This window comes from Oppia nitens, unplaced genomic scaffold (genome assembly GCF_028296485.1).
Source record: "Oppia nitens isolate AA-2021 unplaced genomic scaffold, nextdenovo-longstitch-racon4-pilon3 scaffold27_pilon_pilon_pilon, whole genome shotgun sequence".
Taxonomy (NCBI): domain Eukaryota; kingdom Metazoa; phylum Arthropoda; class Arachnida; order Sarcoptiformes; family Oppiidae; genus Oppia; species Oppia nitens.
Window position 1 is genome coordinate 1,827,668 of NW_026533207.1, and position 22,357 is coordinate 1,850,024.

Genomic DNA, 22,357 nt, shown 5'->3' on the forward strand with positions numbered 1-22,357 from the left:
TTTCAGATCCGTCTGGGTTTCAGGTCCGTGTAGGGTTTCATTCCTGTATAGAGTCACAGATCCGAAGACCTGGAAGGACCGTGGGCCTGGAAGGACCGTGGGCCTGGAAGGACCGTGGGCCTGGAAGGACCGTGGGCCTGGAAGGACCGTGGGCCTGGAAGGACCGTGGGCCTGGAAGGACCGTGGGCCTGGAAGGACCGTGGGCCTGGAAGGACCGTGGGCCTGGAAGGACCGTGGGCCTGGAAGGACCGTGGGCCTGGAAGGACCGTGGGCCTGGAAGGACCGTGGGCCTGGAAGGACCGTGGGCCTGGAAGGACCGTGGGCCTGGGCCTGGAAGGACCGTGGGCCTGGAAGGACCGTGGGCCTGGAAGGACCGTGGGCCTGGAAGGACCGTGGGCCTGGAAGGACCGTGGGCCTGGAAGGACCGTGGGCCTGGAAGGACCGTGGGCCTGGAAGGACCGTGGGCCTGGAAGGACCGTGGGCCTGGAAGGACCGTGGGGGCCTGGGAAGGACCGTGGGCCTGGAAGGACCGTGGGCCTGGAAGGACCGTGGGCCTGGAAGGACCGTGGGCCTGGAAGGACCGTGGGCCTGGAAGGACCGTGGGCCTGGAAGGACCGTGGGCCTGGAAGGACTGTGGGCCTGGAAGGACCGTGGGCCTATAAGGACCGTGGGCCTATAAGGACCGTGGGCCTATAAGGACCGTGGGCCTATAAGGACCGTGGGCCTATAAGGACCGTGGGCCTATAAGGACCGTGGGCCTATAAGGACCGTGGGCCTATAAGGACCGTGGGCCTATAAGGACCGTGGGCCTATAAGGACCGTGGGCCTATAAGGACCGTGGGCCTATAAGGACCGTGGGCCTATAAGGACCGTGGGCCTATAAGGTACACTAAGAGCCGTCCGTTAACGGATACGGGGTCCGGAGTTCTCATAATAAAAATATTTACTTACGTAATAGTTGTTAGCTGTCCGCGTAGTTGTGGATAGGTCCAAAGGCGTCCCTTAAGATGTCCAAACAGTTGATTCGCGATGACAAAGTAAACACACACACAAAGTAATATGCAAATACTTTTATTAATTCACTTTAAAGTAATACACGTAGTATGACCCCAAGTGGAGAACTGATTTTGGTGTCTGAGAGACACCTCTATTTATAATAAAGTGTACGTGAGGAGAAAGTGTGTCACATTGAGTCAGGATTTAATCACTATTAAAACTGGGAGTTTACTATTTAATTTTTTCTATAACATTTTAGTGCATTATTTTAACACTCTATTTAACACAAAATATTGGATAAAGTTTCCTTAAAAACAAGGTGTTTACCTTTAGGTTTTTTGTAAAACATTTTAATGCTGTTATAAATTTTTAACAAATAAAAATAAGAATAATTTTTGAAATAATTTTTCAGAGTATAACAAATAAAATACCCTTACAATATATCCTTGACTTCAATATAAAATTATTTAATGTTGAAATATTAGTGTATATAAGCATTTGTTTATTATAGGGAAAGTTTTCAATAATTTAGCTTATGTAATAATTATGTTTTTAATTATTTAAATAAAAACAAAACTTATTTAATAGTCAAATATTTTGCTGATTTGACCCACTATTGCAATATAAATTTTTTATTTTATATATATTATTTTATTTTATATTTTTTTGTAGATATATATTTTAATTAGGACTTCTCGGTAATATAAATTAAAATTAGTTTTTATTATTACTTTAATTATTAAATATAATTTTAAAATTTATTTTTTTAAATTAAAAGCATTCAATTTTTTATATATCTTTATTATTATTATTTAAATGAACGTGTGTATTATACATGATAATTTAAAAATTTATTTAAATAATTGTTTAAATAATTATAAAACTTTTTATTACAAAACTACTAATTATTATACTTTTTTATTTTTGTAAAAAATAAATAAATCTTATTATTTTAAAATAAATTGTTATATGTAAATAAATTTAAATATATTATATATACTGTACTATATATAATTAATATAATATTTTATTCAATAGAAGTATGATAAAATTAGTTAGATATAAATAATTATCATATTGTTTTGTATTATATATTTTTATTTTGTATATAATAAAAATAATTATATAAATATAATTTTCTTTTATAATTAAAATTAAAATTTTAGAATTTTTTATTGTTAAGTTTTGTTTAATAAATTATTTATTATTAAGTGATATAACCTTAATATTTTTATATAAATAGTAAAACTATTTGTTATTTTAAAAAGTATTTTCGATTTGTTATGTTTTTTATTAGAATGCTATACTTATTACTTTATTAATATAAATTTTGTTTATTAAAAGATATTTTGAAAGCAGTTTTGAAAGTAGTTTTATTAATTTAGTTTATTAATAATAAATAACATATTAATTGAATTTTATTTTTACAGTATACATATATTGTGGTTATATCGTATTTTACATTTTTTTACTTAATAAAATCAAATATTGTTTGGTAAATATATTTTTTATTATTAATATTATTTATTAATATTTATTTATAAATGTTTTATTTGATTATAATATTTAAAAAATATTTTTTAAAAATTTATTAATATAATAATTTTATATTTTTTTATAAATTTTATATTTGATCATCAAAACTTTCAAGAAATCAATTAAAAAAATTATCAAGATATTATTAAGCACAGGATTTTATAGTAAGTTGATTGTTTTATAATATAATATAATTATTTATAATAACTTAAATTTAGTAAATTATTTTAAATATTAGTTTATTTTAATTAATAATAATAAAACACTAAAGTTAAATATATTATATTTATATTTTATAAATTAGATATATATTTTTATAAACTGACCCCCCTCTTCAACTTCCTCATATAAATTTAGTATTTAAAAATTGTAATATTTTTTATAATATAACATATTTAAGTATTTAATTAGTAAAATAAATTGCATTTTAAAATAAATTTATTTAAAAAGTATTAATTATATCATTAGATAAGTATTAAAAAAATATCTCATATATTAATTGTCTTGTTAATAATTCATTAAAAACAAATTTTTAGTGTTCGATATTTAAAAAATATATAATATTTTATAATAATTAAATATTATTTTTAATAAAAAAAAATAAAAAAATAATAATAAGTACTTAGATATATAATATTAAGAGTATTTTGTTGATTATTATTTTATTAAATAAAAATATATTATATTTAAATACATTTTAATAGAATTTTATAAAATTATATTATATGAAATTAACTTAAATAAATTATACTATATTAACTAAATTAATTTAACTAACATAAATTAAACCAAAATCAATGTATCAAATTAAAAAGTTATATAAAATAAATTGATTTATGTCTGAAAACAAATTTAAATTGATAAAAATATCAATAATAAACTGATAATAAAATAAATGATAAAAGTTATTATATTTAATCTATTGAATACTTTTTATTACTATAATTCATAATAACGTTATATATAAATGTATTATAATAAATACTTTATAAATTTTATTTAAAATAAAAATCGATATATTACTTTTCAAATTATTAATAGTATTATATATATATATATATATATATAAATATTGATGAAATAAATTTATTATGTTATATATTATTTAAATAAAAATTTTACACTAATTTTATAATAAACGAAATTTTGTTATATTTATTTAAATTATTATATTTGATGAAATTTATAAATTTACTTTTTAATACCTAAATTTTTTTTCTTATTCTATTAATCAATCAATCAATAAGTTACTAAAAATTTTAAATAATAAATATAATATATTTTTTTAAATTTTTGAATATATATTTATAAAAATGTTGTAATTATAATAAATTTATTAATAGTATATATTAAATATTAAATAAAATAGAAAATAAAATAGTAATATAAATTATTTAATACAATAAAATTAAATAATTAAATTTACATTATAATAATATTATTTACTTTTAAAAATATATAATAAATAAAATAATATAATAAAATTATTGTACAGTAGTAGATTATATATAAACTAAATTTATTATATAATAATTTTTAATATAGAAATATTTTTTAACAATATTTTGATTTAATTGTTTATAATATAAAAATAAATAATAATAATAAAAATATATGTCATAGTATAATATAATACTAAAATTATATTATACTATGACATATATTTTTTAATTATTTCAACAGATGGCTAATAAAAAATCAATAAAAAATTTTATTGAATCGGAAACGTTAGATGTATCGGATGACCACGTATCGGAGATCGAGTCAGACGAACCCGTCGCACTTGTACTTCCAAGTACTTCTAAAAAACGCAATGTTAAACAAACACAGCATCAACAACAACAACAACAACAACAACAACAACAGCAGCAGCAAAAGTCAACTAATTTGGTTAAAAAGCAAAAAACAGAATTGGGACTCAAACTGTATCGTTGGGAGCCCCCTTCCAATACATACAATGATGATAAATCAAGTGAACCGCTTGAAATGCTTTGCAAAAAAGGTGAAATAGATTATATATATATAAATTTAAATTTTTTTATTTCTATTTTGTTTTTTTAATATTAGGATTTGATGGCGTAGCGGTTGGAACTTCAGGAACAGGTACGCGCTATATAGCGTTGTATAAATATGTGAATGAATATAATGATAATGGACAGAAAACAGGCGCATTGATACCATCGACAAAAAGATTCCGGCTTTTCACTTATAATGCTAAATTTGTTCTGATGAACACAATAGATCTCTTAAAAAAAATTGGTATGAATTTGACACCTAGAGATCTATTCCCAGAATTGAATAATAAAAAATAAATATATTAATCATGATAAACAATATTTTTAAATATTTAATTGATAAATTTTTAAAAATAATCGATTCACAATATAAATATTAAATATTTATAAAACAAAATATACAAAAAGTATATAACATTTTTATTCAATATTATATTATTTTTTATTCTAAAATTATATTACATTTTATAAATTATTATCTTTTTTATAAATTATATTATATTTTTAATATATAATCAAACTATTTTTTTGTTATAAAAAATATTTTATAATTATATTTAATCAATATATTTAATAATTAATTAAATTTATATATGTAATATTTTTATTTAATCAAAAATTATAAAATTAATTATTTTTATATCTATACTTATTATTATTATTTCATAATCAATATTATTACATTATTTTAATCAATTTTAATTATAAAATATTATTTATATTTAATCAATATTTGAAATAATTTTTTAAATTAATATTTTAATAATTATTGTTTATATTTTAAAAAAATAATTATTAATTTTAAATAATATTAGATCAATATATTTAATCAATTATTGTAATTTTTTAATCAAGATATGTTATATTATATTTAATCATTTTTTATATTTAACCTTAATAATTTTAATAATTATTAATCTTAATTTTTTATTTATATCAATATTTGTTAATTAATATAAATTATTATAATCAAACAATTTTGACTTAAATATAAATTATGTTATGTTCAAATAAGTTATAACTAATTTTTAAATAAAATACACATAAATTGGTGGTACCAGTGCCACCGGCACCGGTAGATACTATTATATTTAATAAATTTTTTTTAAATAAAATGTATAATAAACAATTTTTATATTAATAAGATATAATAATAATAATTTTTAACCAACATTTCTAATTGTATAAATTTAAATAAAATTTATTATTCAATTTTTAGCTAATATTTGACATTATTTTGTTTAACAAAATTTTAATTTAATAGATTTTTATTTATAAATTTAAATATTTTTTATATTATTATTATATATATATTTATATCAATATTTGCTATTCATTTTTAAATAATTGTTTATAAATATTAGTAATATTGTGTTAATCAATATTTTATATTATTTTAATTCTTTTTATTTTTAAATTTTTTAACAATTCAATATATAATTGTAAAAATAGTTTAATCAATATTATTTTAATAAGCATTTACTGAAAATATTTATAAATATTATTTTAAATTTGTATTTTTTAATAAATCATTTTTTACTAAACATATTTTTATAATTATTTTTAATTTTAGTAATATTTACATTTTAATATGATATTTTACTTATATTATCACATATATAATATTACTTATTTAAATAAAATTTAATACATAAATAAAATATAATATTTTAAATGTTTACATTAACACACATAGTTAACACACGCATTGACTACCTATTAAATAATTTTATTTATTTAGTATCAAAATAAAAATTTATTTTACGTTTTTTAATTATTAAAATATAAATCATAATTTTGAAGTTTGAATATAAAATAATATATATATATATATATATATATATATATATATATATATATATATATTAAAAGAGTCAATTTTGTCGCCAATCCCGCCTTCCGTTGGCCAGACATCATTGGCTACTTATTTGTCCAGTATATCTTCGGTTCACGTGTGGATAGGTGTCCCGCTTTCCGTTGGCGGTCATCCAACCTTTTATTGGTTGTTAGTCGGTCGTCTGATCAATGAATTAAACTAGCAATTGCTCATGAAACAATTTATTCACATATAGTTTAAGTAATACAATACAATTATATTAAAACAAAAACAATTGGACAATACGATATTGAAAACTGACAATTATAATTATGACATTTTGAAACAATAATTGCTAAGTAGTACCCGAGACTTGTTAACTAACTTGACTTAACTTGACTGCCTCTCTCCATAGTTATACCGGACCGGCAACTGAATCGTGCGCACCAATCCAGCAGCCGGTCCAAATACAGGTATGGGAGGCATCAGTTGATCGCATACCTTACTATATATGTCTATGACTGCACAAATCAGTTACCACGTAAACAAATACTGTTACAAATGCCATCCAATCAGTGTCGATCGTCCCCGATCGACATAAAAGCTTATTTTATAGTAATACAATAGATAATATAAGCAGAATAAAATAAAATAAACGATTATATTAGCTTTATAATTATAATAACACGTGTAATCCAAAAATCCGACGTCGAACCTCTTTTCTAGTCGGTCATCGATATCGATATACCGTCGATCAGCCATCTTTCCCAATCGACAAATAACATCGACCTAATATCCAATTAAGTCGAACACGACTTACAACACCTCAGGCGTCCCCTGGTGAAGCGTCTCCCATATGGACACCACGAAAGCTCGCATACGGGATGGTCAGTACTGAATAAACATCAGCCGCCGCTGATAACTGGACTTAGTCCCCAGGAGTCATAAACAACTCCTAATTCTCGTTATATTACAAATATCTTATACCAAATAAAATCTTTATAAAATAACAAATGTTTTTTTTTGTCTTATGTGTAAAATGTGTATGTGTGTGATTTCAACATAAAGAAAGGGTTCTAGCGGACGACCGGCATTGACTTCACCGAGAACGTCTGCAAGCAAACCTTATTGTTAAACGTCGACCCACCCATCGTTTGATTTCGAATGACAAGCGATRGGTCCACTTGACTGACTTGGGTCGCTTTTTCCATTAGTTGTTTTGGCAATTATGCGGAATTCAACCTCATCTTCCGCGTCCAAAACTGGGTAATTAAATACTGGCTGTGTTACAGGTTGAAGATTGACCCTTGTCCATTGGGATTTGTTGTTATTGTTGGTGTTCAGTGTTTGGACTATATATTCAGCTTCCAGCGTGTTTTCAAATTTCTCCCATCCTATTTTAAGATACTTTTCATCTCTTTTTATTAGGTAAGGTTTTCCAGGTTTATTGTTATAATGACCAGTAAATTTTATCCTTTTGTCCTTTGTTGTAGGTTTTTGCTGAGGATTGTTTTCAGGAATTCCGTTGGCCATCCGCTTATTGGGTTCAGGTAGTTGATAATCATTGCTGATTGCATGAATTTTGCTTCCTAAGGGATTCTTGGACGTTGCTCTGAATTGATAGCTTTGGCCACGCCCTAATTTGGAATATCCGAACATATCGTCGTCGACACAACACCGTCCTATAAATGTCCAGACTTGCTGTGAGCTGATGCGTATTTCTATATCAAATGTCGCGTTTCTTCTGTACTCCAGAGGTATAGTATCCCAACTTAACAGGACCGTTGTATCATCTATTTCTTGAACGTGTATCTCATAAATCTTTTCGTCTTTGTCTTGTTTTTGTTGATTATCGGCGGTTTCAATTGTCTCTTGTTTTTGCTTTTTAAACTCCCGTTTCGGCCATTCGTTTAGTTTTCTTTTGTGATGGAGTGACGCCAGTAAATCAAAGTGTGAACTTAGGCACGGAACATAAACACCATTATCTAATTGTTCGACTTGTTCGGGTGATACTGCTATTTTGTTAATAACAGAGTCGTCTTTATTAGCATCGTATTGATCGCCTTTAGAAGGTGAGTTTATTTCAACTGTATAATTTTTGTTGTCTTCGACTTCCGATCGTCTATCAATTAAGTTTTCTTCTGTCGTCTCGTTGATGTCAGTTTCAGTATTTTTATCCGAAACATCGGGCGTTGATGTGTGAACTCCAGACAATATTCTCTTGGATTTATTAATATAACGACTGATGACAGTTTTGCATTTTATGCATTGACATCGATGTCCCTGGCCACGTGTACATAGATTGCTGTTGTCTTCTTCTAATGATAGCAGTAATTTTCCGCTATATTTCCATGCATTTCGTCTAGTATTCTGGAACCAAATTTCAATTGATCTTTGATTGCGATTCAATACTCTTGATAAGTTTTCCAAATCAGTTGAAGATGGATACGGATTTGTTTCAATGAAACCACGCAATATCTTTAACTGGAAATCAGAACATTTGGTGCCTCTACTTCTTGTATCTGACAATCGATCTTTTATTATCTGAATTTGTTGATTTTCTATTGGATTCAGATGATCTTCCATTACTCTGGTGATCGTCAGTATTTTCAGTCGATATACTGTTACTTTCGGGTTGTCTTCAGTATCTTCAGATGATATACTGATACTATTTGGTGATCTTCAGTATCTTCAGAAGATCTACTGCTACTAACAGGTTATCTTCAGTTCTTCAGACAATATAATGCTACTATCAGGTTATCTTCAGTATCTTCAGATGATATACTGATACTATTTGGTGATCTTCAGTATCTTCAGAAGATCTACTGCTACTATCAGGTTATCTTCAGTATCTTCAGATGATATACTGTTACTATTTGGTGATCTTCAGTATCTTCAGATGATATACTGTTACTATCAAGTGATCTTCAGTATCTTCAGACAATATACTGCTACTATCAGGTTATCTTCAGTATCTTCAGATGATATACTGTTACTTTCGGGTTGTCTTCAGTATCTTCAGATGATATACTGTTAGTATCGGGTGATCTTCAGTAACTTCAGATAATCTATGCTACTATCAAGTGATCTTCAGTATCTTCAGATGATATAATGTTACCATCTGGTGATCTTCAGTATCTTCAGATGATATACTGTTAATATCGGGTGATCTTCAGTATCTTCAGATGATATACTGTTACTATCGGGTGATCTTCAGTATCTTCAGATGATATACTGTTAATTTCGGGTTGTCTTCAGTATCTTCAGATGATATACTGTTAATATCGGGTGATCTTCAGATGATCTACTGCTACTATCAAGTGATCTTCAGTATCTTCAGATGATATACTGTTACTATCAGGTCATCTTCAGTTCTTCAGACAATATAATGCTACTATCAGGTTATCTTCAGTATCTTCAGGTGATATACTGATACTATTTGGTGATCTTCAGTATCTTCAGAAGATCTACTGCTACTATCAGGTTATCTTCAGTATCTTCAGATGATATACTTTTACTATTTGGTGATCTTCAGTATCTTCAGATGATATACTGTTACTATCAAGTGATCTTCAGTATCTTCAGACAATATACTGCTACTATCAGGTTATCTTCAGTATCTTCAGATGATATACTGTTACTATCAAGTGATCTTCAGTATCTTCAGACAATATACTGCTACTATCAGGTTATCTTCAGTATCTTCAGATGATATACTGTTACTTTCGGGTTGTCTTCAGTATCTTCAGATGATATACTGTTAGTATCGGGTGATCTTCAGTAACTTCAGATAATCTATGCTACTATCAAGTGATCTTCAGTATCTTCAGATGATATAATGTTACCATCTGGTGATCTTCAGTATCTTCAGATGATATACTGTTAATATCGGGTGATCTTCAGTATCTTCAGATGATATACTGTTACTATCGGGTGATCTTCAGTATCTTCAGATGATATACTGTTAATATCGTGTGATCTTCAGTATCTTCAGATGATATACTATTACTATTTGGCGATCTTCAGTATCTTCAGATATACTGTTACTATCGGGTGATCTTCAGACGATCTACTCTTACTATCTGATGACCTTCAGTATCTTCAGACAATATACAGCTACTATCAAGTAATCTTCAGTATCTTCAGATGATATACTGTTACTATCAGGTAATCTTCAGTGTCTTTAGACAATATACTGATATTATCGGGTGATCTTCAGTATCTTCAGAAGATATACTGTTACTATTTGGTGATCTTCAGTATCTTCAGATGATATACTGTTACTATCAAGTGATCTTCAGTATCTTCAGATGATATACTGATACTATTTGRTGATCTTCAGTATCTTCAGATGATATACTGTTAATATCGGGTGATCTTCAGTATCTTCAGATGATATACTGTTACCATCTGGTGATCTTCAGTATCTTCTGACGATCTACTGCTACTATCAAGTGATCTTCAGTATCTTCAGATGATATACTGTTAATATCGGGTGGTCTTCAGTATCTTCAGATGATATACTGATACTATCAGGTTATCTTTAGTATCTTCAGATGATATTCTGTTACTTTCGGGTTGTCTTCACTATCTTCAGATGATATACTGTTAATATCGGGTGATCTTCAGTAACTTCAGATGATATACTGTTACTATTTGGTGATCTTCAGTCTCTTCAGATGATCTACTGCTACTATCAAGTGATCTTCAGTATCTTTAGATGATATACTGATACTGTTTGGTGATCTTCAGTATCTTCAGATGATATACTGTTAATATCGGGTGATCTTCAGTATCTTCAGATGATCTACGGCTACTAGCGTGTGATCTTCAGTATCTTCAGATGATATACTGTTAATATCGGGTTATCTTCAGTCTCTTCAGACAATATACCGCTACTATCAGGTAATCTTCAGTATCTTCAGATGATATACTGCTACTATCAAGTGATCTTCAGTATCTTCAGATGATATACTGATACTATTTGATGATCTTCAGTATCTTCAGATGATATACTGTTAATATCGGGTGATCTTCAGTATCTTCAGATGATATACTGTTACCATCTGGTGATCTTCAGTATCTTCTGACGATCTACTGCTACTATCAAGTGATCTTCAGTATCTTCAGATGATATACTGTTAATATCGGGTGGTCTTCAGTATCTTCAGATGATATACTGATACTATCAGGTTATCTTTAGTATCTTCAGATGATATWCTGTTACTTTCGGGTTGTCTTCACTATCTTCAGATGATATACTGTTAATATCGGGTGATCTTCAGTAACTTCAGATGATATACTGTTACTATTTGGTGATCTTCAGTCTCTTCAGATGATCTACTGCTACTATCAAGTGATCTTCAGTATCTTCAGATGATATACTGATACTGTTTGGTGATCTTCAGTATCTTCAGATGATATACTGTTAATATCGGGTGATCTTCAGTATCTTCAGATGATCTACGGCTACTAGCGTGTGATCTTCAGTATCTTCAGATGATATACTGTTAATATCGGGTTATCTTCAGTCTCTTCAGACAATATACCGCTACTATCAGGTAATCTTCAGTATCTTCAGATGATATACTGCTACTATCAAGTGATCTTCAGTATCTTCAGATGATATACTGATACTATTTGATGATCTTCAGTATCTTCAGATGATATACTGTTAATATCGGGTGATCTTCAGTATCTTCAGATGATATACTGTTACCATCTGGTGATCTTCAGTATCTTCTGACGATCTACTGCTACTATCAAGTGATCTTCAGTATCTTCAGATGATATACTGCTACTATCAAGTGATCTTCAGTATCTTCAGATGATATACTGTTACTATTTGGTGATCTTCAGTATCTTCAGATGATATACTGTTATTATCAAGTGATCTTCAGTATCTTCAGATGATATACTGATACTATTTGATGATCTTCAGTATCTTCAGATGATATACTGTTACTTTCGGGTTGTCTTCACTATCTTCAGATGATATACTGTTAATATCGGGTGATCTTCAGTAACTTCAGATGATATACTGTTACTATTTGGTGATCTTCAGTATCTTCAGACGATTTACTGCTACTATCAAGTGATCTTCAGTATCTTCAGATGATATACTGTTATTATCGAGTGATCTTCAGTATCTTCAGATGATATACTGATACTGCTTGGTGATCTTCAGTATCTTCAGATGATATACTGTTAATATCGGGTGATCTTCAGTATCTTCAGATGATCTACGGCTACTAGCGTGTGATCTTCAGTATCTTCAGATGATATACTGTTAATATCGGGTTATCTTCAGTCTCTTCAGACAATATACCGCTACTATCTGGTGATCTTCAGTATCTTCAGATGATATACTGATACTATTTGGTGATCTTCAGTATCTTCATATATAATTAACACTGTTTCCGATATCATATACTTATATGTATAATTTCATATGTCACAGCTTGAGAGTCGTTATTGTTACTCAGTTTAGTCAGTGAATGTAGTATTACAGCACACGGTAACAGCACAAAATTTACCAAATAATCAAATTTCAGTATATGACATTCTCATCATATAATACTTATGATTGAATGAGTGTATGTGTAATTATTCATTTATGTTAGTAAAAATAAACATTTAATTTTATATTTTCTACCAATAATTCCAATGTTAAGGAGTTTTTTTTTTATTATCAACTAAAATAACTTTTAAGCATATGCACAAATAATAATTTAAATATTCTGTTTCAAAAATATTTTGTTATTAATTTAGACTTAAATTCTTAAAATAATTTTGAAAATTTGTTTGAAAAAAGACACATCAATTATAAACAAAAAAGATATAAAAATACAGTGCATGTAAAATATTTAAAACATACTAAATTTATGTTTATTTTAAAGCACGAAAATAGATATGAGAAGTTTTCTATTTATTTGGTATGTCTTAACTTTTATGCTCTAAAATAATGTAAAATGTTTATGTTGACTGACTTTTAATAATGGTTTTATGGCAAAAAGTGATTATATATTTTGTTATTATTGTAAAAGTTATACAAAAAAATTTTTTTTCAATATAATGCAAACTAAACACATTTTTGTGCACACACATTTTATTTTAAAACAAACCTATATCTTTACGGTTTTTTTGTGATATACTTTAATTTATTTTAACACTTAATCTTTTGATTAAAAAAAAAATTTTGATTCCATTTAGCCGTAGGTTTGTACTGACAAAAAAAATCTATTCTGACGCTGTAAAAATTAGCAAATAGTTTTCAGACTATAAAATTTATTTTCGATATACTTGGCCTGAATTATGACAAATATTATTATAATAATTCTTTTATATAACTAAATCCATAGATTAAATATTCACAACAGATTATTTTTTGGTTAAACAATAAGTTTTAGTAATAGGAATTTATATTTTTTTCTAAGATATTTAAGTGATAAAATAGTGGAACGACAATAAAATATAATAAGTCTGAAAAAAATATTTATTATTACCATAGTATAAAATAAAGTAATACTTACCTAGGATTTGAATAATTTAAGTATTTAGTCATTTTATATTTGTGCTTTTTCCTTCTCTTTGGGCTTACCTGTAATCGAAAGATATCGAATGTGGTTTTATTGGGCATTTGGATCCCCAGTTCTGATAAAAGAGTCAATTTTGTCGCCAATCCCGCCTTCCGTTGGCCAGACATCATTGGCTACTTATTTGTCCAGTATATCTTCGGTTCACGTGTGGATAGGTGTCCCGCTTTCCGTTGGCGGTCATCCAACCTTTTATTGGTTGTTAGTCGGTCGTCTGATCAATGAATTAAACTAGCAATTGCTCATGAAACAATTTATTCACATATAGTTTAAGTAATACAATACAATTATATTAAAACAAAAACAATTGGACAATACGATATTGAAAACTGACAATTATAATTATGACATTTTGAAACAATAATTGCTAAGTAGTACCCGAGACTTGTTAACTAACTTGACTTAACTTGACTGCCTCTCTCCATAGTTATACCGGACCGGCAACTGAATCGTGCGCACCAATCCAGCAGCCGGTCCAAATACAGGTATGGGAGGCATCAGTTGATCGCATACCTTACTATATATGTCTATGACTGCACAAATCAGTTACCACGTAAACAAATACTGTTACAATATATATATATATATATATATATATATATATATATATATATATATATATATATATATATATATATATATATATTATTTATATCAAGTTTAGATATTAAAAATAGACATGTCTAACCTACTTATATAAATTAAGTTATCATGTACAAATAAGTTATAACTAATGCTTAACTAACATACACATAAATTGGTGGTAACAGTGCCACCGGCACCGGTAGATACTATTTAATAAATTTTGTTTAAAAAAATGTATAATAAAAAATAATTATTAAACAGTAATAAATATAATTATTAAAAATATATAATAAAAATAATTAATAATAATAATAATAATAATAATAATAAATAATAATAATAAAATCATAATCAATATCAAACTGTGCTAGTAGTATAAATTTAAAAAAAAAATATTATTTAATTATTAAATATTATACTAAATTAAAATTGATTAAAATTTTATTTTTTTGTTTTTTAATTCTTTAATCAAATTTTGTGTTGTTATTAATTAAATTACCTGTAATTTATAGTATAATTCTTTAAATAAAATTTTATTTTTTAATTAATTATTGTTTTACTTGTTGTGAATAAATTATTAATTTGTCAATAATAATAATAATAATAATAATTTTATAATTATCATTAAACTTTGAATGTATAAAAAATAAAAAATTTAATTAATATGCAAGATAAATTAGTACAATATCTATATAAAATTAAATCATATAATATATATAACTATTATATTATTACTTATAATAGGATATCAAACTATTACTAACAATACTAATAATTAAATTAACAAACAAAATAATTATACAAAGTTTACAAATCATATATATTAGTAATAATATAATAAACTGTTAATACATATAAAATACAGTATAGTAGTTACACATAAAAAATTACTTTGATTTATATTCTTAATATATATTTAATGTCTATATATTAAATAAATAATATATAACAATAACCATTAATAAAGTACAGAATATAGTAAATTTTTATTATAGAATTATAAATTAAATATTTTATATTTCTATATATATATATATAAATACAGCCCCTTAAGATCGAGACTTAAAAACGAGTAGAAATGACCTCCACATCCCTAAAATTTTTTTTAAAAAACATGTTACTCTAATAAATGTTTGTTTTTAAAATTTTAATGAATAATTATTAATTAAAAATAATTAAATAGTTAAAATAACTCAAAAAAAATAAAATTATTTTAATTGAAATTTTAAACTAAAAAAATTAACTATTTGTTTAAAAAAGTAATCATATTACAATTTAAAGATAATTTAAGATAGTTAGTAATAGTTAATAAAAACAATAAATACTTATATAAATCAATTTAATAATTAATATAACTAAAACTTAAAACGATAATTAAGTTAAATAATTTGTATTCAGTCAGTATTTGAATAAAAATAACATTTAAAAATAAATAAATAAATATAATTTCAATAAATAAATCATGTGTACTAATTAATTCTATTTTCTATTTGTTAACATTTATTAATCGATTAAAAAAATAGATAATATAAATAATTTAGTAATCGTTAAATAATTACACAATATTGATTAAATACTAAATTTATATTATTTGTACTATATTTAAATAATAAATAAATAAATAAAAATTAAAATATATTAAATTATTTTTATTATTTCAAAATACATTTTTTTAAAAATATTTATGATTATTAAATTATTAAAAAATAATTAAAATATAATATAAATTATTGACAACAAATACAGTCATTTGATGCATTATGTATTAATTCTAAAAGAAATGGTTTAGTATATGAAGATATATACGTATTAAATGTTTTAGAAATTTTTGATTCATTTATAAATAAATCGTTTGATAAATTGTTTTTATCTAAACTAACATTGAATGAAATTAAATTATGTATTGTTAGATAACAATTATCGATAGGTTCTTTTAGTATAAAATCAATTGGTTTTCTGCCATTATCATTAGTATTGTTATTAATTGAAATATATGATATAATTTGTAATAACAAAATTAAATAAACTGTAAAATTTTTAATATTTCTTTTGTTAATTACAGCCATGTCTTCTTATCCAATATATTTAGACACTGATTTGAAATGTGATTATTGTGAAAAAGTTTTTCCATCAATGCGTGATTTCAATGAACATCACAGAATTAAACATAATAATAACTTTAATTATTTTTGCAAATTTTGCTTAAATAATTTTAATAATTATAATAATTTAATAACTCAAATAAATGCAATAAATTAATATTACCAGTGAACTGTCAAAACTGTAATAAACAGTATAATAGTAAAAATGGGTTTTTAAAGCATTTAATGATTGAGTACAAAAAACAACAAAGTGGTGGTCGTCAAACACCGCAATTAAATACTAAGTCAAAATTTATTTTATCGAAACAAAGTTTTAAAAATTTTTTATCCCAATATGAATTATATCCTAAACAATCATTTGTTAGTTGTCAAGAGTTTTTTATTTATTATAAAAAAGATATTAAAAACTTAATTAAAATAATCCATAATAATTTACATATTATAAAAATTCAATTTTGTTTGCAAGTTTCTTTTTATAAGCAAATTGATAGTATCAAAACATATACAATAGCATATTTTACATCAAAAAATTATGTTTATAATACTTTTACAAATATTAATTATATTCTTAATGAATTAATTAATGAAATGGATTATAATATCAGTAGTTATGAGGCAATAGGAAGCGATTGGATTATTGATGAGATTAATAGATTAGATATCAGATTTGCTAAATTTAATCCAATTAAGGGTGGGTGTTATACTAATAAGTTACCTGATATTTTATCTAATAAAAAAGCATTAATAAATATAAAAAATACAGATAATAAGTGTTTTTTATGGTCAATAAAATGCTTTTTAGCAGTAAATTGTATAGATAATATACACAAAAAAAATTATCATTTTGATAGACTATCTATTTTAAATAAATACGATAAATATCTAAATACTACAAATATAAATTTTCCAATAACTTTAAGTGATATAAAAAAATTTGAAATTTTAAATAAACATTTAAATTTTAGAATTAATTTATATTGTTTTGAGCCAGTTAATAACATTAACGATTCAAATATATATCCAATTTATATATCAAAACGAAAAACAAAACATACAGTAAAATTATTATATTATAATAATCATTTTTATTTTATTAAAAATTTTAACAAATTAATTAGAAATTTTAAATCAAATTATCATCATTTTTGTCCGAATTGTTTAATAGGTTTCAGATCAAAGTATAAATTAAAACAACATAATAGTGAATGCAAATTTTTTAAGCCATGTTGTGTTTCTATGCCAAAAAATAAATATTTACAATTTAATAAATATGAGTATATGTATTTTCACCCATTTACTCTATATGCTGATTTTGAATCTGTGCTTAGTAAAAGTAATAAAAAAATAAACAATAAAACATTTATAACTGAAAATCACTTGCCATCTGGGTTTAGCTTAATAGCAATAAAAAATTCAAATGAAATAATTTATTATAAAGTATATAATGGAATAGATTGTATGAATGTATTTTTAGAAAACTTATCGTATATTGCCAGTAAAATAGAGGGACAGTTATGTATAAACAATTCAATGTCAATTACAGATAAACAATATAAAATCCATATGAAAGAAAAAAAATGTCATTTATGTAAACAATTGTTATTAAATGATAAAGTGTTTAATCACTGTCATCTAAGTGGAAAATATATAGGTGCAGCTCATAATGCATGTAATTTAAGATATATTGTACCAAAAAAAATCCCATTATTATTTCATAATCTAAAAAACTATGATTCACATTTTATTATTTCCAGTATAGATAAAAAATATTTTAGCGAATGCAAAGTAATACCACAAAGTTTCGAAAAATTCATATCATTTACGTTAGATAATATAAAAGTTTTAGATAGTATTTTATTTTTAAATGATAAACTTGAAAACTTGGTTAATGATCTAAAAAATTCAAATAATGATTTCTCAATAACAAGCCAGATTTTTTCTGATTATTATTCAAATATAAGTTTTGATAAAAATATTTTATTTAAAAAAGGAATCTACCCTTATGAATATGTAGACACATTTGAAAAATTAAATGATAAATCTTTGCCTTCTATAGATTTATTTTATTCAAGTTTAAATAAGAAAAGTGTATCTCAATCTGAATATAATGTAGCTGTTGATATATGGCATAAGTTTAAATTTAAGACTCTTGGAAATTATCAAGATTTTTATTGTCTATTAGACACAAGTTTATTAGCAGATGTATTTGAAACGTTTAGAAAAGCTATATATAAAACATATGAATTAGATGCTTGTCATTTCTATTCAATACCAGGATTAAGTTGGAATGCCGCTTTAAAATTAACTAATGTTAAATTAGAATTAATTACTGATATAGATATGTATATTTTTATAGAAAATGGTATAAGGGGTGGTATGTGTAATGTTGTAAAACGGTATTCTAAAGCAAATAATGAATTTTGCCATGATTATGATAAGTCTAAACCTAATGTATATTTAGCACATTATGACGTAAACAATTTATATGGAAAAAGTTTATCAGAAAAACTACCAATATCTGATTTTAAATGGATTGATAAAGATATATTAAATAATATAAATTGGTTAACAATCGATACTAATGATGATATTGGTTATATATTAGATGTTGATTTAAAATATCCAATTAATTTACATGATATACATAAAGATTTCCCATTGGCCCCTATAAAAGATAAAGTATCAAATGATAAGTTAAGCAATTATCAAAAAAATTTATTAAATAATCTAAGATTATATGGTTATAAACGAACACTTGTTGATAAATTACTTTTAACTTTAAACAATAAATATAATTATGTAATTCACTTTAAAAATTTAAAATTATATTTAGAATTAGGTTTAGAATTAATAAAAATTAATAAAGGTATACAATTTAAACAAACAAATTTTTTTAAATCATATATTTTACTTAATACGCAGTTAAGACAAAATAGTAAAAATGAGTTTGAAAAGAATTTGTATAAATTATTAAATAATAGTGTTTTTGGTAAATCTATAGAAAACAAACGCAAACACATTGATATTAAAGTAATTCTTAATGAAAAACAAGCTAATAAACATGTACAAAGTTTAAACTATGAAACATTTCATATACTTAATGATAATCTAGCTCTAATGAAATTAACAAAATCTAATATTGTATTAGATAAACCAATTTATATTGGTTTCTCAGTATTAGAACTTTCAAAAAATTATATGTATTCTTTACATTATAAAATATTTAAACCATTTTATAATAAAAATATCCAGCTTTTGTACACTGATACAGATTCTCTTATTTATGAAATAAAAACTAATGCTTATTTTGATGAGCTAAAAAATTATTTTAGTCCTATAATGGACTTTTCTAATTTTGATGATAAGCATTATTTATATAATAATAATCATAAAAAAATGATAGGATATTTGAAAGCCGAGTATGGACATTATATATTAAATGAATTTATTGCTTTAAAACCCAAATTATACTCAATGCTATTTAATGATAAAGATAATAAAAATGTTGCAAAGGGAATAAAGAAAGTTATTATAAAAAAATATTTAAATCATGATTACTATAAAAATGTAATTTTATTCAACAAATATTACAATACAAAAATGAAAAGTATTCAATCAAAAAATCATATAATTAATACTGTAAATATAAATAAATTTGTTTTTCATCCAATGGATGATAAAGTATATATTATGGAGGATGGTATCAATTGTTTGCCATTTGGCCATTATTCTATCTTAAAATAAAGCAAAACTATGATTTAAAAAATATTAAATGTATTATAAAAAAAATTCTAGGAAATAAATCTACAATTTACATTATAAAAATGGCTGACGACGATAGAACATTGGAAACTACAAATTTAAAGTCTTCATTTGATGTAATGCCTGAAGACGATTATATTATTCCACCAATGACTCGCAAACTAATTAGTGTAAAAAACACTAATAACTATCCATACAATTCTATAGGAGAAGTGCAAAAAAATTTGGCTATTGAAGATAAAAAAATTATATGTTTGTTATTTTTCATTGAAAAATGTAATCCGGATATAATAAAAGTTAGTGTAAGTAACAACTCAAATGTCAACCCATTGATACTAACAAAACATCAATTAATTGGAACGTATAATATCAACTTTTTGAGAACCGTTGATGAACGCACTATTGAGGCACTAAAATCCAATTACCCCGTTTATATGATTAGTGCTGGTACTATTAAAATTCACATAAATAAATTATATATTAAGTAATTTTTATTTATTTTTTAATAGAAAAAAGACTTATTGTAAACATTGAATTTGGATCACTTTTACCAGTGAGAGAAACATATGGATCAGCTGGTTTGGATTTGTTTTCTGTTGATGACATTTCAATTTTACCTGATACGAGATCATTGGTTTCTACTGGATTACGAGTACAACTACCGAAAAATACATTTGGACATATTTTACCAAGATCATCATTGGCTTTAAAGGGCATCGATATCGGCGCTGGTGTAATCGACAACGATTTTACTGGTACAATAAAAGTATTGATGATAAACAATAGCAAACAACAGTATGAAGTTACAAAAGGACAAAAAATTGCACAACTTGTTGTTATGGACTGGAAGTATTTGGTTCCCTATTGTGGCAAAATTACTGAAACCATAAGAAATACTGATGGCTTTGGATCTACTGACATTAACTAACCGGATTTGATTTTTGGATTTTAATTACAAATTTTTATTTTACATTTATTTTATTTTACAATTATTTTATTTTATTTTACATTTATTTTTTTAATTTTATAATATAACATGTTATATTTTTACATTTCATTATATAATCTTTTTAATTTTTTGGTTATGGTTAATAAATATTTTAAGCATTATTTTGTCTCCTTTATTTAATCTGTAAATAATTTTTATTAAATTAGAAAAAATATTACTATATTTAATAAAAATTACTTACATTAATTATTAATATTATTAGGTAAATAATATTTTAAATTTTCAATTGAATTTAAAATATAATTTAAATCATTTATTGTTTCAAACTTAAATCCGTATTGAACAACAAAGTATTTAACTTTATTAATATTATTTAAAAGCATTTCAAATAATTTTTGATTTGATAATTTTAACTCTTTTTTATAATATTCTATTGAATAATCAAAATCTTCAGAGACGATAGTTTCTACCATAGCTTTAATATGTTCAGATTTATATAAATTTTTTAAACAAATTTCTGGATTAAATTTTAAAGTCGACATTTTCAAGCATATTATTCTACACTATATTTTGTTTTAGAAATTCACTTACATCTAAATTATTATTTAATATATTTTGACAAAAATCAGCTAAAATATTTGCTTTTACTTTAGCACAAATTGGCAATGTATTGCCAATTATTCGATCATGCAGATAACAAATATTTTTATATTTTTCTATATTTAGATAATTTGATTGAATTTCAGTATTTGTTGGGCAAACTGTATTTGTAAGTTTTAGTTCACATAATTGATTCAAATCAATTGTAAATTGTCCTAAGCCTGCTTTATATAAATATGATTTAATGTTATCATCACCACAAACACCGATAAATTTTGCTGTATTATTATCATTTGAATGGTATAATGCACGTAAAACAGGTTTTATATCACTAATAGTTAATCCTAAATCAAATTTACGACTAAATTTTATTCCATGTACTTCAGATTCATAATAATTTA

At 25.3% G+C, this 22,357-nt stretch overlaps 1 protein-coding gene across 1 annotated transcript; it reads left to right on the plus strand.

The window, feature by feature from the left end:
• The first annotated feature begins 20,469 nt into the window (after window positions 1–20,469).
• On the plus strand, window positions 20,470–21,335 carry LOC128954443 (deoxyuridine 5'-triphosphate nucleotidohydrolase-like). Its single transcript, XM_054300023.1, has 3 exons — window positions 20,470–20,659; window positions 20,705–20,854; window positions 20,917–21,335. The coding sequence occupies exons 1-3, from the start codon at window positions 20,470–20,472 to the stop codon at window positions 21,333–21,335; spliced, it is 759 nt and encodes a 252-aa protein (XP_054155998.1).
• The last annotated feature ends 1,022 nt before the right edge of the window (window positions 21,336–22,357 follow it).